Raw genomic sequence first — 17,021 nt, 5'->3', positions numbered from 1 at the left:
TAGTTATAAAGTAGTTATCAATTATGTATTATATAATAAGAGATCTAGTAAATAAGTAGAAAGATGGTAATATATTATTTAAATGCAGAAAAGGTTGTTCTAAGAGATACGAGATACTTGTCTCTCTTTGTATTTTCTATTGTTCTTCGACAAACGAAATACTTGAGTCTCTTTTTGTATTTTCTGTTGTTTTTATTCTGTATAAAACCTCGGTTTCTATCACGTCTCTTCGGGAACTACCTATAAAACTAGAAAATCCATATCCGTTGTTGTATCTTCTTCTCCATGACAAATTTCATCCCTGTGGGACTTCGTCAATTCCTTGGAAGTCTAATTTTGGATCTTCACAAAAGTTGAAACAAAACTATGGCTTTCTTGTACTTTTTTCCTCCATTCAACATGTCAAAAGAAAAACTGTTTCAACTTGTCAATTCAAAAACCACTAATCACAACCATGAGTTGGGTAATTTGTTTTTGAGAGAAGGGTAATTGTGTATTCACAAAAGTCTCATTATCAAATAATGATGAGCATTGGCCACTTACAATCTCATCAGAGCATATGAATTTAGGGAGGTCACAAATTGCCTATGAAATCAACAAAAAGTTTTATATCCCCCTCATATCTTGTTTACACCAAAAATACAAAAGGCTAAGGTCATTCATTCTAATTCTCTCAATATTTTAGTTCTATCCTTAAAACATCTAGCATTTTTTTCTTTCCACGATGTCCACCAACTGCAAGTTGGGATTAACTCCCACCAGTCTTCGGTAAAGTGTCTTCTTCCTATCTCCTTTCAGATGTCTAGCAATGTTACCAAAGGCGCGCTTAAGCCCTGAAGCGAGGCTCAAAACATGTTGAGCGCTTCGCATCACTTTATGTGCGCTTCAGTGTCGTCCTCAAGATTCTAAGGCAAATTTTTCCTTGTCAATGAGCCTCTTATGAGAAGTGACACCAAACAATTGATATTTCATTACATTATTAAATTTTTTTCAATTTCTTTGGTCATAAATGTGTCATTCATGTTTATAATTATTAATCTTGGACTAAACATATATATTTGTATTATATTCTGTCTTTGCGCCTTATTTCATTAAAGCACAAGCTTTATTTGCGCTTAAAGCCCCCATGGACCTTAGAGCTTTTCTGCGCTTTTCGCTTTTGATAACACTGATGTCTAGTAGGACCTTAGTGGTCCGTGGAATAACCCAACACACACCAAGGATGAAAAAAAAACATGTTCTATAGGTCGGTAGCAACTACCTTGCAGTAGAGGAACTAATGTCCATTGACTTCACCATCTTGATCACACATAAAGCACTTCGAGCAAAGTTGTCTTCCTTTTTTCTAAAGCACTTTATGTGTTAAGCATGCCCATCTACACACTAACCAAGCAAAACATGAGACCTTAGAGGTATTTTTATCTTCCAGATAAGTTTCCAAGGCCAAATTCTATTTTGTCTTTGACCAGACTTCACTGTGAACACTCCTTTCCTTTGTAATTTCCACAGAGGCTTACCAGGCTTAGTGGAAGTGCCTGGAAAGGCATTTAGGATCCAAAATAGAGTAGTGATTCTCGCTATCTCCTGATCATTAAGGGCTCTTCTAAACAAGAAATTCCATCCCTGAGGGCTCCACATTTGAATAATTATGTCCTTGTTCTGCTGGCTGAGCATAAACAGGTATGGAAATAATGTTGCTAGCTATTTTTCCCCAAATCATAGATCATTCCAGAAGTTATCCTGTCATTTCCCACCTTAAGTGAGATGTTACCTTTGAATTATGGTCATAGTCTCTTGATGGTCATCCAAACACTAGACCCAAATGTTCCCATTAACTCCACAATAGACCAATGGCTTTGCAAAATCTCTACAACCATTTCCATAGAAGACAGGAATTCTGAAGGCTTAGCTTTTTTATACTCAGTCCCCCATGTTTCCTGCTAAGTGTTACAATGTCCCACTTGACTAGCTTGTAACCTCTATTTTCTCTGTTTCCATTCCAAAGAAAAGATCTTCTAAGTTTGTTGATCTTTCTCACAATGCTCTTTGGAATAGAAAAATGACTCATTATATAAGATGGGAGTGCATTTGGGACTAACTTGACCAGGGTCAATCTCCCTCCCAAAGAGGGTATTGACCTTTCTAGCTTGCTAGTTTCCTGTAACATCTCTCCAGTACATTCCACACTTTTATGTCCTTGTTTTGTGCTCCCAAAAGGCATATCCAAGTACTTTGTAGGTAGAGTTTCTATTTGGCAACCAAGATTGCGAGCTAACAGTTCCATATTGCTTACTTGGTTAACTGGGTACAGGAAACTCTTTTGCCATTTAACATGGAGCCCAAAATCAAAGATTCATAGAGTCATTGTCCTACTGCCCTACATCTGAGCTTTAAAACTTATTTAACCCTCCAATTTGCTCTCATGATCATGTGATTGAGACCTTCCATGGCTAGATCTATAGAAAGGGTGAGAGATGGTCCCCTTGTCTTAGCCCCATTAGAGACGGGAAGAAACCTTCAGAATTTCCATTTATAATTAGGGAAAACTTAACAGTGGATATGTAGAATCTTATCCAGTTAAGCCACTTCCACCCAAATCCCATGTCCTTCAAAATCATAAGCAGAAAAGACCAATTGATATAATCATATATCTTTTCTGTATCCGGCTTGCATAAGATTCCAGCTTTCTTTTGTTTAACTCTGGAGTCCACCAATTCATTAGCAATTAGTGAAGCATCCATAATTTGCCTTCCTTTTAGGGAGTCATTTGGTGTACATCAACCAGTTTCCCATTACTGTCTTCAACCTCTCAGCGATCAGTTCGGAAATAATCTTATATATTCCCCCTATCAAGCTAATAGATCTGATATCTTTAATTCCTCTACTTTAGCTTTTTTAGGAATCAATGCTATGAAAGTGGCATTGAAAGATTTTTCAAAAAATTTCTTTTGGTGAAAGTTATGAATTGTCAACATAGATTTTCCTTTAATGTTACCTAGCATGACTTAAAGAAACTCATTCTGAAGCCACCTGGGCCTGGAGCTGTCTCCATCACAGTGTTATAAGCATTTCAGGACCTCTTCAATGCCACGGTAAAAGGTCTCTGCATCCAAGTTTGTTCCTCCTATTTATAGTTGGGCATTCTAGGAGGTCAAATCTAGGTCGCTAATTCTCATGTTTAGTGTAAATTTCCTATAGAAATCAATCATAGTGTTTACGATCTCCATAGGATCTTCTACAATTTCTCCTTTGTCTATCAGACTATCAACGGTGTTGGTCCTCCTGTCTGATGTTACCATTCTTTGAAAAAACTTTGTGTTATTGTCCCCTTGTTTCAGCCATAATACTCTGGATTTCTATCTCCACTTTGATTCTTCATATTTTGCCACTTCTTCCAACTCCACTACTATGGTGGCTCTTACCATCATTTCATCTTCAGTCAAATCTCTTGTTCCCTGTAACTCATCAATTTCAGCCAATTCTTCAAGTAAACTATTATTCTTATTTACTAGCTTCCCAAAATTTGCTTTACTTCATTCTTTAAGTTTTTCCTTTAAGCATTTTTAGTTTAATTGAGTTTGTAGTCTGGGCATCCTTCCTCCAAGAATTCATTTCCACCATGCTTGTTCAAATCAGTGAAGCCTTCAACCTTGAACCACTAGTTCTCGAACTTGAATTTGACCTTTTCTTCTCCCGGTTTCCACATTCTAATACGATAGGGCAATGGTCAGAGAGCACTCTAGGTAGCAACTTTTGCTTGATATTTTTGAATTTTTCTTCCCATTCCATAGAGAATAATCTATCTAGCTTAGCTGCACTTGGATGATTAATGCCTATAAACCAAGAAAAGATTCCACCATGTAGATGGGGTTCATGTAATTCCATCTCTTGTATCCACGTTAAGAAGTCAGACATAACAAAAGAAATTTTGTTACATCCTTTTCTTTATTTCATAGTATTGTTGGTGTTTAAGTCTCCACAGATGACCCAAGGACCATCACAAATGGTTACAACTGCAGCAAGTTCCTCCACGCAAAGTAACTTCTCATTCCTCTGGTATGCAGAGCATACACTCTAGTAAGGTACCAGGTATAGAGGTTATGAGCTGATACTGTAACACCTTGAAAATCCAAAACTCATTGTAAAGCCTAACATAGGTGTCATAAAGTCTAAACATTGTTTCTAAGTCCATTTTTAATGAATATAGGTCATTTAGGAGGTTTAAGAACCAAAACATTCGGGAAGTTGGTTCAAAGGGATTTAGCCTTTTTGACTAACTTTTAGGAATCGAAAATGTACGAAAATTGGTAAAAAGGTAACTAATGGGTGTTTGAGTTGTTCCATGGTTGAAACGTTCGGGTACGACTCCCCAAGGACCAACCAAGGGCCCTTGAGGAGGACCCATGTAGTTTGATGCAGCACTGCCTGACAGTTTACATCGACGGGACAGAAGACGGCCCGTGTCTGGATCGACGGGGCGTCGATGCCACCGTCGTCCCATACTTAGACTGGTGGAGAAGGTCCCTTCACCTGCACATTCTCTGGACTCCTCGACGGAGTGCAAAGGTGCAGGCTACGGTCCGTGTGTGGATCGACGGGGCGTCGATGCCACTGTCGTCCCACACTTAGACAAATTGGAGGAAGCCCTCGCCTACAAAGTCTCTGACCGAGACGACAGAGTGCAGGACGGAGGGGGAGTTGTCCGTCGACTCACAGACGCACCGTCGATCGGGGTCTCTTCTGTGAGGGTCGAGTTTATGATTTTATTTAATTAAATAAGTGTTTTAGGGGTTAGTTGGGGATTAAAGGAAAACTAATTAAGTTGATTAAGTCCTACTGTAAGTACCCTCAACCCTCATTAACCTAAAGACAACTCTCAAAATAAACTCTCTTCCTTCTCTCTTATTTCTCTCTCTACATGAACTCACCATTGAAGGCTAGCAAGAACTAGGGCTTGGGGGCTGGAAAGGGACGAATTCACAATCAAATTGTTGAGAAATCATTAAGGTATGGGTTCTATTCACCTTTGAGATTCTTTCCTAAAAGGGTTCCTTCAAAATAGATTTCAAAAAGTTGAGTTTTCTTATGGATCTCATTCAATTACGAAATTGAAGTTATGCATTGAGTTGTTAATGAATTCTTAGGGTTATATTGAGTAGATTAACATGTAATTCAACTTATTTATGGTAACTTTTGATGGTTTGGTCTAAATTGAATAGTATGATCCGATATCCCTAACCCTAGGTAGTGATGTTGACCTATATTGTATTGGGATCATTCAATCGAGTTAGTTGTTGATTTGGTTACTATCCTATGGTGCTATTATGATTAAATTAAGATGAATTATAGGCCTATCATGCTAGTTCTTGAGATGTGATTTAGGTTATGAATTATAATGTGAAATTAGCCTATGTACCTTTTCTCAAGTTGTGATCTGAAGATGAATTGTGTTATAGAGATGCAATTGGCCTTGTAATCTTATTGGTTATCATTGTCTAATGATGTTACTCCTCAAGTTAGGTTGATTTATGGGTTGATGGTAAGACATTGATGATAGACTATGAGGAAGACTTGGTAATTCTTAGAATCTCTATCTTTACTTCCAATTGTGATTAATTGTTGTTAAGTCATGATATTACATTGGAGTATGTCTTATACTAGGATTATAGGGTGGTATGATGTTGAATTGAAATGTCTTGACTACGTTGTGAGGTTGATTAAGGTGTATCTGCTATAAGGATGGTGAAAACTATCAATGTGCCTTAATATGTTATGAAATGCTAAAGATTTAACCTCACTTATAGGAATTGTGATGAAAGGACTTATACTCATACAATTCTTATTGAGCTATTGATGATGATGATTATACAAGGGATAGACCCTATGGCCTAAATTAAGTTATGATTGATAATTAAAGGCTTAAAGATATTTCAAAAAGGGACTCTAGCTTAGCACCGAGTGAACTAGATAGAGAAGTGTCCCTTCCCACATAGGGAAGGTAGGAACACTACATTACTCTTGAGATTGGAGACTATAATGCATGGCGCATAAAGAGGGTCCCAACTAAATCTCCTAGTTCTTGAACTATGTTGCCCCAATAGGAATATTAGCTAGTGGATCCACGTAGTTGTTATGTTTCATGTTTGGGTACTACCTTGGCAAGTAGTCCGCCTTCTTTTCGGTATAGGGTTTTATGACACCGGATTCCAAACTAGCTCATGTGATCTATGTCGGCTAGGGCAAGATGTTCCTGAAAAGGTAAAACGAATAAAAGACTTGAACTCTAACTTGGATAACCTAAGGGGTCTAGCTTAGTCCAGGTAAGGGTTTGGGACTTTACCTAGACATTGCACTAGCTAGCTTTAAGGGGAGTCTTAGGAGGAGGTTCTTATGTATGTTTATGCTATGATAATATATGATGTATATATATAATGACCATGGCACATTGTTGATAATATATTTTGATTAGTTCATTTATAAATGTGCCTTGTATTATAATGAGTATATGATGAAATGCAAGTCTAAAAGCCATGATATGTAAAGTTGGACATTGGTCATGTTTTCTTGTTGAGGATACTTAATTGAGTGAGGTTATGGGGCTTTGTTTGGTCATTGCACTAGTTGACTTGATAAGGACTTGTGAGTAGTTGTCTTGCTTATTATGATATGTTTAACTCTTATTTATTCTTGTGATATTATTTCTTGATGTTAGGGTTGTAGTAAATCATAGTTTCAATATGTTGGGATAAGTATTACTTGTATGATAGCAAGCATGTTGATTGATTGATATGACTTACTTGACTTTGCATTAAGTCCCTAAAGGGGTAAAATGACATGTTTTGATAAAAAGTCCCTTTTAGCATGTTTTGCTTGTGTATGTGCATAAGATCTCATACTTAGTATATCTGGAGTACTAACCCCATTTTCTTCCCTTTTCCCCAAACATTTTAGGTTCCGATTGTTGAAGAGTTTTGGGAGGTGTCATTGTTGAAGGCTTGGATTCTTCCTTTCATCCAAGTAGGGTAGGTCCTCAACTCTCGAGGGCAATGTCATCCTCTAACTTTGGATTTGTTATGAGCTTATTGACTCTATCATTCCTTTCCTTGTTATTTGAATATTGTACTTTTGTATGACCTATACATGGTCTTGTTGAATCGATGTAAGGGTTATGCCCATATTGTGATATTCGTTTAGATGGTATGAGATGAGACAATTATTGAGACTAATTCTATATTCTTATACATGTATGTGCAATAAAAGTAGAAGGATATGTAACCTTTCTATATGAAGGGTCTATGTATACTCGATATGAATATCTATTATGTGTATGTAGAGGTCTATGTAAACCTCCAAGTAGTGATAATGAAAGTTTTAAATTTTTTCGTTTTTCAACCTATGAATGTAATGACATGAAACTAAGAGGCTAGTCTTAGTCCTTCAAAAGGACGACGACGCCGGTTACGTCTAGGGGGTAAACCCGGATGTGACAGATCCAAACTCATAAGCGGTGGTTTTGGTATATTAGTTAAGTATAGGATGAGACACCGACGAGGTTCTCCATCGGAGAAGAAGGCTTTTATGCTGTAGGTGACAAAAGGTTTCATATTTTGACCCAACAGGTAATACACAGAGGTGGAGCAGCGAAATCTACACCCTTGACAACTGGTGACAGGAGTTGCCATGTGGGGTATTCAAAAGTTCTTGAATTCATTAAGGCCTTATTTGTTTTCATTAAGATTAAGATGTCTGAATCTGAATGCACATCTGAATATTAAGGTGTGCATTACGATTAAAGTATCAGAATCTGAATGCACATCTGAATAGTAAGATGTAATTTAATTATTAAGATTGTCTGTTTTCAATATCATAGCGCATAATTTATTTATTTTAAAATTAGGAATTAAACACTATATCAATAAAATTTATAATTCAAACCCACGATAATTTCTCCAAAAAGTTGTTTCAAGAATAAGACTATAACCCACCACAAAAAAAATGATTTATTTGTTTTCTCAAACAATTTTTTTTCTCAAGAAACAACGATAACTTCTTTCAAAGAAGTTTTGGCAACAAATGAATTGTGACAAAAAGATTTCTTCATAAATATCGATTCACCAAAGAATATTGTATAGATTAAAAATATAAGATAAATACTTGTAAAAGATTATGAAAACTTACCTATTCAAAAGAAAAAAAATGGTATTTGATTGGAAAAGGAGAGGAAGAAACTTGAAACTTGCTCAAAAGATAAGAAAGGAAGCATAGAATTTGTTTATGAAAGAACATTTACTGTTTTAATGGAATCTGAATGGTATTAAGACTCTATTATAGATCTGATCCATTCAGACTCATTAAGACCCATGAAGAGGTTTTTTTAAAAAAGAAACAAATTGACTTAATGGGCTGAATATGAATGATTAAAATTCAGACTAAACCAAATGCACTTAATGGACTAAATCTGAATGAATAAGATTAAGACCTTCATTAAGTGCAAACAAATGAGGCCTTAGTGTGCACGTGACCTGGAGCAACAGAAAGGAAAAGAAATTAAAACCGTGGGCCCAGACCCACTGGTCCAACATGCTGCTCATTTAAATGAAAAGAATTCCAACAATAGTGAAAGGTTTTTTGAACCTTTACTCGATGAAATAGAAGCAAACTGCATAAATCTAATGAAGCAAGGCAGAGAATGTGTTCTAACTCCACTAGAACATGGAGAAGAGGGTAAGAAATTAGAATTCGTCGCAGCTTTGAGGGACGATGACAATATGTCCATCGTCCAAACCGAGGAAAGAACACATCTAAAGACACAAACAAAAAGAGGCATGCAATTAGGACAGAAGGAGGTGGAGGGAAGATACAATTGAAGATAGATATTCTATCACTGACGCTGATGAGCATGGAACTGGTACAGTAGTGGAGAACGAAATTCGTTCTTGGGTACAATAGAACATAATCAGACTCAGTAAAGAATTTGGGGTTGAGTTAGGTCCAGGTGTCATAATTTTACGGTTAAAAATTGATAAAAGAAGAGAGAAGGAAGTTTCCCCAATTATGACCTTATCAGAGAATTTCTATTTACAATTAATTCCAAAGGAGTTGAAGAACCTTATCCTTGATGTGAAATTCAAGGATACAGAGCCAATGAGCGACTCAAGATATAGAGGGAGGAAAAAGACTACTCGGTTGTTACGAAGTTGAAGATACTAGCCTAAAATGTTAGAATGTTAGGGGGTTAAACAGGGAGGAGAAAAGAGAATTAGAAAGGAGCAGAATTCAACAAGAGGGAGCAGAATGATATTTTATGTTGATGAGATAGTCTCTTCTCCTATAGAAACAAAATGAGATTTTTGATCAATAGCTATGGAAGGACTGGACAATATAATGAGAAAGGATATAGCAAATAACTGGATAAGTGACCTCAACATTAAGAACATAAACAATGAAACTATGGTGGTGACTCACCTATTGTTTGTTGATGACACAATGGTTTTTTTGTGAAGCTGAACAGGAACAAAGTTGCTACCTGAGGGTGATCCTGGTAATCTTTGAAGCTTGTTCTGGTCTGAAAGTTAACCGGAGGAAAACCAACATTTTTCCGGTTAAAGAGGTTAAACAAATTTAGACACTTGCAGATATTCTGAAATACAGGATAGAAGAGATGCCCAGTCTATTCGAGAATGCCATTGGGTGCTAAAACACAAAGCAGTGAATATGTGGAATGGAATAATAGAGAAATCATAAAAAGAACCTAGCTCTTTGGTAGTCACAGTACCTTTTCCTAGGTGGTAAAGTCATATTGATAAATGCAGTCCTTTACTCATTGTCAACCTATGTGATGTCCTTGTTCCTCTTCCTGGCAAGGTGGTGACAATCTTGGACAATCTGAGGAGGAATTTCCAGTGGCAAGGAACAAGATTGATAAGAGTCTTAACCTTGTAAAATGGATCAGAATCCAGCAAAACAAGAGTTTTGGAGGATCGGGAGTGAGAAACATGAAGCTGCACAATAAGAGTTTGCTTATGAAAGTGCTATGGAGATTTACCCAACAGGCCTGAATCCTTGGAAGGAGATAATTTTGCATAAATACGGCCAAGAGGGTCAGTGATGCACAAATGAGGTGACTGGCAGTCTGGCACTGATGGGGTTGGGGTTTGGAAGTAAATGAAGAATCTCTGGCTGTTATTCGAACCTGACACTAACGTAGAATTGGAAGGGGAGATACGGTACTTTTCTGGAAAGAGGACTAGAATGGTGATAGAACTCTTCAATCTTTGTTCCTTGGTATGGCTTTAATATGCTTGAAACCTGATTGCAATATACAAGAAGTGTAGTCTCCCCAAGGATGGAATGTGACCTTAAGAAGGTTCTTAAATGATCAGAACTTCTGAATTTGACAGGAAACTTCCCAGGTACTAACATGGAAACGGACAATCTCATTTGGGGGCACCACAATGATGGTATTTCACGGATAACAGGGTATACAATAGGGGTCTGAGTGAAGCTGCAGACAGGTAAACAGGACCTTGGATTGCTATTTGGACGAGTGTTGCTCATACACAAGTGAAGTACTTCACTTGGTTGGTAGCTAGAAAAGCCTGTTTGACATATGAGGCATTGCAAAAGAGGGAGATCAGCATCGCGTCTAGGTTCCTTCTATGCAAGGAGGCACTAGGAACGAACAACACCTCTTCCTGCATTGTAAAGTAACAGAACAAACATGGGCCTTGTTCACTACCATCGCTGGAGTTTATTGGATCATGTCTGAACCAGTGTTATGAAAGGCGCTCGCCTCGTCGCCAAAGGCGAGAGGCGAGGCGAGGCGAGGGTGGCTCGCCATTCTCTGGCGAGGCGAGGCGAGGAGAAAAAGGCGAGCTTTTGGCGATCTATGGCGCTGAAATGGCGAGCGAAAGGCGCCGCCTTTTTGATTAAAAAATTTTGACTTAATAATATTGGTCAAAATTAGGGTTTTTTTTTTACTTTTGAAAATTTCTGAAATCCTCCACATCGCGACTCTCTCGATCGATCGATCGATTGACTCTTCTCTTCTCCTCCATCGCGTCGCTGCTCCCTCGCTGTTCCTCGCTGTCGCGTCTCTGCTCCCTCGCTGTCGCGTCTCTTCTCCCTCGCCGACGACCCTCGCGACTCTCACTCTCTGTTTTCAGGTTTTCAGGTAATGTTTTCTCACTTCTTCTTCTGTTCTTATTTTTTCTGTTCTTCTTCTTCTTCTGTTCTTATTTTTTCTGTTCTTCTTCTTCATTTTATTTTTTTTTGGTAAGCAGCAGTCAGGCAGTGCTTACTGCTTTGTGTAAGTGTAACAAAAGTGTTAATTTTTTTTAAAAAATTCTTTTCCTAATTATTTATTCCAATTTTTCTAAACAGCGAATTAATTGAATTTAATAATCAATGGCGGATGCTAGCAAAAAGAGGGACATTGGATGGAATTATGGCACTCAAGGAGCGACGAAAGATTCTGTCACTTGTAACTTTTGTGGGAGTACTTTCAATGGTGGAATAACTCGACACAAACAACATTTAGTGGGTGGTTTCAAAAATGTTAAACAATGTGTCGCTTGTCCGTCGGAAATTAGAGAAGAAATAAGGGCTTATATGTGTTATTGCTATTAAGACTTTGGATAAAATATGCAATTAAATATTTTTAATTTTTGGTATTAATTGGCGCCTTTATTCAAAAAGGCAAGCGCCTCGCCGCTCGCCTCGCCGCGTGGCGAGGCAGGCCATTGTCGCCTTTTGTCGCCTCTCGCCGTCCACAACACTGGTCTGAACATACTGTTGATTTGCTTAGCTGTTGGATCAGGAGAGGAGGAAGCAAGAGCCAGAAAGGAATGGTGGAGGGAAGTCCCAGCTTGCATCTGGGAAAACATTTGGAATGAGAGGAACCAGAGGATCCTTGAAGGAAAAGAATGCACTATACAGAAGATTAAGTGGAAAGTTATTACTTCACTATGTTTTTGGCGTAAAGAACAGAACATAGAAGAGGAAATCTACTAAGTGGAATTCATCGAATCTTTGTAAGTATCTCTTATTTTCTTTACTGTAAACTTTTGTTGGAGGTGGTCAGTGTATCTCTTAATGCTGAAGAACACAAATTACTAGTTTCAAAAAATAATAATTAGTAGTAGTAGTACTAGAAGTTTTCCATATCTTTTACTAGTAAATAAATCTTAGATAGGACTAAAAGACTCCTAGAATACATAAAAACTAAAGTAAACATACTAATGTGACTAAAATAAAGTCCAAATATACGAATCTTATATACAACTTTTTCTTCCATTGTCTGCTACGAATCTTATATACAACTTTTTCTTCCATTGTCTGCTACTTTTTGCTAGGTCTCCGCTGATTCCAACAAATTATAGGTCTTTTGAAAATTTCGGTGATTTTAGGTCTACCTCGTCTCCTTTTTAACGTGTTCAGTCAGAGTTCCACACCTATAGCCCGGTGCATTTGGAGGTCGACAAAGGACATGAAACAAAAAATGATCTCTCAAGCAACTTTCTTTCAGTTTATCCTTGATTTATGCTACTTGCATCTTCAGCTGGATGTAGTCATTTCTAATCTTGTATGTTTGCACGTCCATCTTTGCATGCACATTCAACAACACTCATCTTGTGAATATTACACTAACTGTTTAACATCACTCCCATATATGTTACTAGTTTTATGCTGGTTATCAACCTCTATCGCAACCCTCCTCCTTTATCCGAGCTTGGGAACGGCGCAAATTCACACAAACTCAATAAGCTAAATAAATGGTAAAAAAAGAAAAGGCAGGAGTTAACAGATAGTGTAGTTTAGAATTAGGCTTTGTGTTTGTACTAGCATCTACCAGAAAAGCAAAGGGGACTAGTGTTAACTGGAAGATGGAAACGGCAGACTGGTGTATATGAATATAGAGTTAGGAGACAGAAGTCATTTATATAACAATTTAAATATTCAACTAGCTCCCCTTATCCTTTATCTGACGATATCTACCAAATAAAATACTCCAACGCCAAATAAACCAGCACAGTTTTCTTTTTGAGAAGATACATCAGCACAATTTTCATTCTGATAATAACACTATGCATTCCAGCTGAGGATACTCAGAAAAAGACCAATTATAAAATCTTGTTACATAAATCCTATATAAGACCTAACTTATGCTACATGGACAGTCAAATGCTGCCATGAAGAACAGACATTTACCGCTTTTGTGACACATTTGTGTAAGGAAATGAATATAAAATATCTAAGATTTAACAGAAACTGATGATTAAACATTTTCATCCTGCACTTGTTTCCATTGGACTTCTAGAGTTTGAACAATTTAAATGACGTGTTATGGGGCTATTAGATTCCACGGCAGATCCTTAGAAAATGGTAACACCTCCTTGGCACACTAAATCAATCATTTATGTAACAGAGAATGGTTTAGTTACCTACAGAGGTTCTAGTGCTTACCGTCAATAATATCAGGTCTTACCAAAAGAAATGTAGGAAAACATTTGATGGTAAAATAAAGTTAGGTACATAAGATCAAACATCAACCACTTCAAAAATGTAATAAAAGGCATGTAAATAAATCCAAGCAGAAGTTACCTGTCAAGAAAAGGCATAAGAACATAGTCATGAACTACAAAATCCAAAGCCCATGGGACAATTATCAGCAATGCGAAGAACTTAGCCTGCAACAGGAAGAGAAAAATGACTCCTAATAAAATACATTCCAGATGCAACGTTTGGCAATTCTCAGTGCTCAACAACAATACCAAGGGAATTTTAAGTGCTCGGGACATGACAACACGAGATGTCTTAGATGTTTCTACATTCATAATCTTTAGAATAAATCCAAGGAAAATAAATTGTCGTGCAGAAGCTCCTCAGCTTTGTTACCTTCATTTTGGCAGCTTTAGCTATTAGATAAACCTTTCTTGAGGTATTGAACATACTCAAATTACCATATGTTCAGTGCACCATTTTGGCAGTGAATTGCAAGGAGCTTTTGCATATGCAGTTACCTAACTATTCCACATTGTAATAGGTTTCCCAAAAAGTTCACCAATTGAAACATAGAGACACTAAAGATTACGGACTAATTTGAGGGGGGGAATCAAGATGAGAATGAGAATAAATGCACTTACAGAATTAAATGAAGCATACTGAAAAATACGATCTTCATATAGCATATCATCTTCTTCCCTGCCGAAAATCATATCCCTCACGGATTTAACCAAACCCCTCCCAGGTATTAATTCAGTAGGATCTTCCAGCTTGTTATCTTTAGGTACTCTAATGGACTCCTGAACCCATGATGAATCATTACCTAATACAACATTTCCATCAACAAGCCAATCATCCCACTTCCGATTCTCCTCATTCTTTATATCTACTTGTGCTTCCCTTAACTCCATGATAGCCTCGGCTCGTCTCTTCCAAGCTTCAAACTTTTCATTCTCTGATAACTCATCATCATCATCACTACCTAAACCTTCAGATTCAAGTCCATCAAGCATATCATCCTCCCTCAGACCCAGCCAATTCCCATTTTCAACAAAAAACAACTCTCTCCACCAGCTTTTCTTCTTTGGATACTTTTTCTTTGCATTTGGAATCGACCCAAAAGATTTCCTCCTCCCCCAACTACAGCGAACCTCAGTAATGCAACTATTATGCGCAAATACCGAACTACTTTTGTTGAAAGATATCAAATTTTGACCTAAGACTATTGAAGTGCTCATTAAGGACATGTATGGTAGACAACATTTTTCAGACTCATATGGCAGTAGTAAAGATGTAGCTCCAAGAAGCATTCAGAGGAATAGCACCCAAAAATACATCATTGAAGAGCTGGGAAAATACTTAAATGATGAGCTAACCAAGAGAGAATTTAACAGCAAACACAAAAATATAAAGAAAATGTAACACCCAACCTGCTCAGCTATTGTTTATCTGATAATTTGAAGGTGAAATTGTCAGTATTTAGGATGAATGGGGCCAATTGGAGTGAAGCGAAGAGGGAATAGCGATAACGGAATTTTGTCTATCTATAATATAATATAATCTAGAGGAAAGGATTAGTCTTTTTTTTTAATTTCACATAAAACATTAATAGTTCCTTGCACTTTTGATTTTCATCCAAAATTTTATTTATTTTTTTACCATGATTTTATCTATAATCTACATATGATATGTGCAACCGTCATTTCATATATTTAGTAGAAATAACAATTTCATATGAAAGTATGAAAGTATGTGAGAAGAAAAATACGTTATTTTGTTTAATAGAAATCATATTGCAGGTAATCAAGAGGTTCATCACGATAATTTCACGTGCAGTAGTATAATTTTTTTCTTTTTCTGCAAAGTCATATGTTAAGATGTTCTTAGTTTAGCTGCAGTAATATTTCTAGTGAACAAGATAAGGTATTTTTCTTATGATCTTCTTTCGGATAGAGTTGTTATTTCTACTAAATATATAAAAAAGACAATCGGACATTTCTTATATAAAATTTTGGGAGTCAAAATTTTAAGGGAGGACCAAAAGTGCACCAATATTACAAATATGAGGGACTATTAGTACTCTATGTAAAAAATTAAGGATCACTTTGAGCCTTAACTCAAAATAAGTGACTACTTTGAACCTTTCCTCTCTAATTTCCAACATCTTTTTACTTTATTCCTATACACAATTGTACATTTATTCCAGAAAAAAATATCTACAAAATCCACAGCTATCTATTGGGTAGACACCAAATAAATTCGTTCACTTGCTTGCTTATAATAAATATAAAAAAATAGAGATGAATTTAACTTTAAAAGATACATGCATCTTATTTAATTTCTTGTCTTTAAGAGATAATTACTCATTTTTATTTTTTTAAAATTGTGTGAGAAATTTAAAATAGATTTTGAAATGAGAATAAGAAGATTAAATATATATATTAAAAAAAAATTATAAAAGTTTTAATTTAGTAGAAGGGCAAAATAGTAACTCAATGAAATTTAACTTTAAAAGATACATGAATCTCATTTAATTTCTTGTCTTTAAGGAATAATTACTCATTTTTATTTTTAAAAAATTGTGTGAGAAATTTGAAAGGTCAAGATTTTGAAATGAGAATAAGAAGATTTAATATATATATATAAAAATTATAAAAGTTTTAATTTAGTAGAAGGACAAAATAGTAATTCAATTTTTCACTTTAGAGCTTCCCACTTATAATAATACTAGTCAGGGACACGTGTGTTGCACATGTGAGCTATGGTAAGTAATATCATTCTATGTGAATTTTTTTCTTGTAAATCTGTGTTTTAATGATTGGGTGAATTGTTATTGATGTAGTAGAAGCGTACATTGTGTTTATTATTCTTTTGATGATTACATGAGGTATTAGTGATGTTGTATAGTGAAAAAAATTTGATGCATTTAATAATAATCAGTAACAATAATATGCAGTTAATATGAAGTGTTTAAACAGAAGTACGAAAGTACGGTTATTTGTTAATAATACTAATATTTAAACATTATAATAGAATATAATGTTAATAAAGCTGATAATAGTAATGAAAGAAGTATTTTGAAAATGGCTCTAATGCATTGTAGAGTGTGAGTTGTTGAAGAATCCATTATGCTTGTATAGGTTTACTTGCGTCTTCTAAACCTGTGATTTGAAGCAATGTAATGTTGTTAGTATATAGTATTTGTAAATATTTAATTATATGTGTTAGAATGACCATATATGTATATAAGGTTATCGTACCTAAAACTTCCTTATAGACGATGTTCTTTGTGTACGTTCCTTTTTGACATTTGGGTTGCTCTATTAGGACAAGTACTTTTGTTGTGGACATAGATATCCCTCTTGATAGTGCCACGTACAATTGACCATGTGAGAAAACATGTTGGGGCAAATACAAACCAACATTGTGAATTGTTTGACCTTGAGCTTTATTTATAGTCATTGCAAAACAAAGGCGTATGGGGAATTGCTTTCGAATGAATTTAAATGGATATCCTT

At 36.1% G+C, this 17,021-nt stretch overlaps 1 protein-coding gene and 1 long non-coding RNA gene across 2 annotated transcripts in view; one reads left to right on the top strand and one right to left on the bottom strand.

Moving 5' to 3' along the window:
• Positions 1-7,226, top strand: part of LOC104648430 (uncharacterized) — a 31,420-nt gene extending 24,194 nt beyond the window's left edge. Inside the window, exon 5 of the long non-coding RNA XR_011210763.1 lies at positions 6,952-7,226. This is a non-coding gene — a long non-coding RNA (uncharacterized lncRNA). The remainder of the gene's footprint in view (positions 1-6,951) is intronic.
• The window catches only part of LOC101263730 (protein DAY-LENGTH-DEPENDENT DELAYED-GREENING 1, chloroplastic), a 42,041-nt gene extending 26,941 nt beyond the window's left edge, over positions 1-15,100 (bottom strand). The window contains exons 1-3 of the mRNA XM_019214828.3: positions 14,934-15,100; positions 14,145-14,850; positions 13,603-13,688 (exon numbers count right to left, since the gene is read on the bottom strand). Of these exons, the coding sequence (XP_019070373.1) occupies positions 13,603-13,688; positions 14,145-14,813 (755 nt within the window). The 5' untranslated portion in view covers positions 14,814-14,850; positions 14,934-15,100. The remainder of the gene's footprint in view (positions 1-13,602; positions 13,689-14,144; positions 14,851-14,933) is intronic.
• Between the last annotated feature and the right edge of the window lie 1,921 nt (positions 15,101-17,021).

This window comes from Solanum lycopersicum, chromosome 7 (genome assembly GCF_036512215.1).
Source record: "Solanum lycopersicum chromosome 7, SLM_r2.1".
Taxonomy (NCBI): Eukaryota; Viridiplantae; Streptophyta; class Magnoliopsida; order Solanales; family Solanaceae; genus Solanum; species Solanum lycopersicum.
The sequence above is the reverse complement of the archived record's forward strand: the minus strand, read 5'-3'. Positions and strand labels throughout refer to the sequence as shown.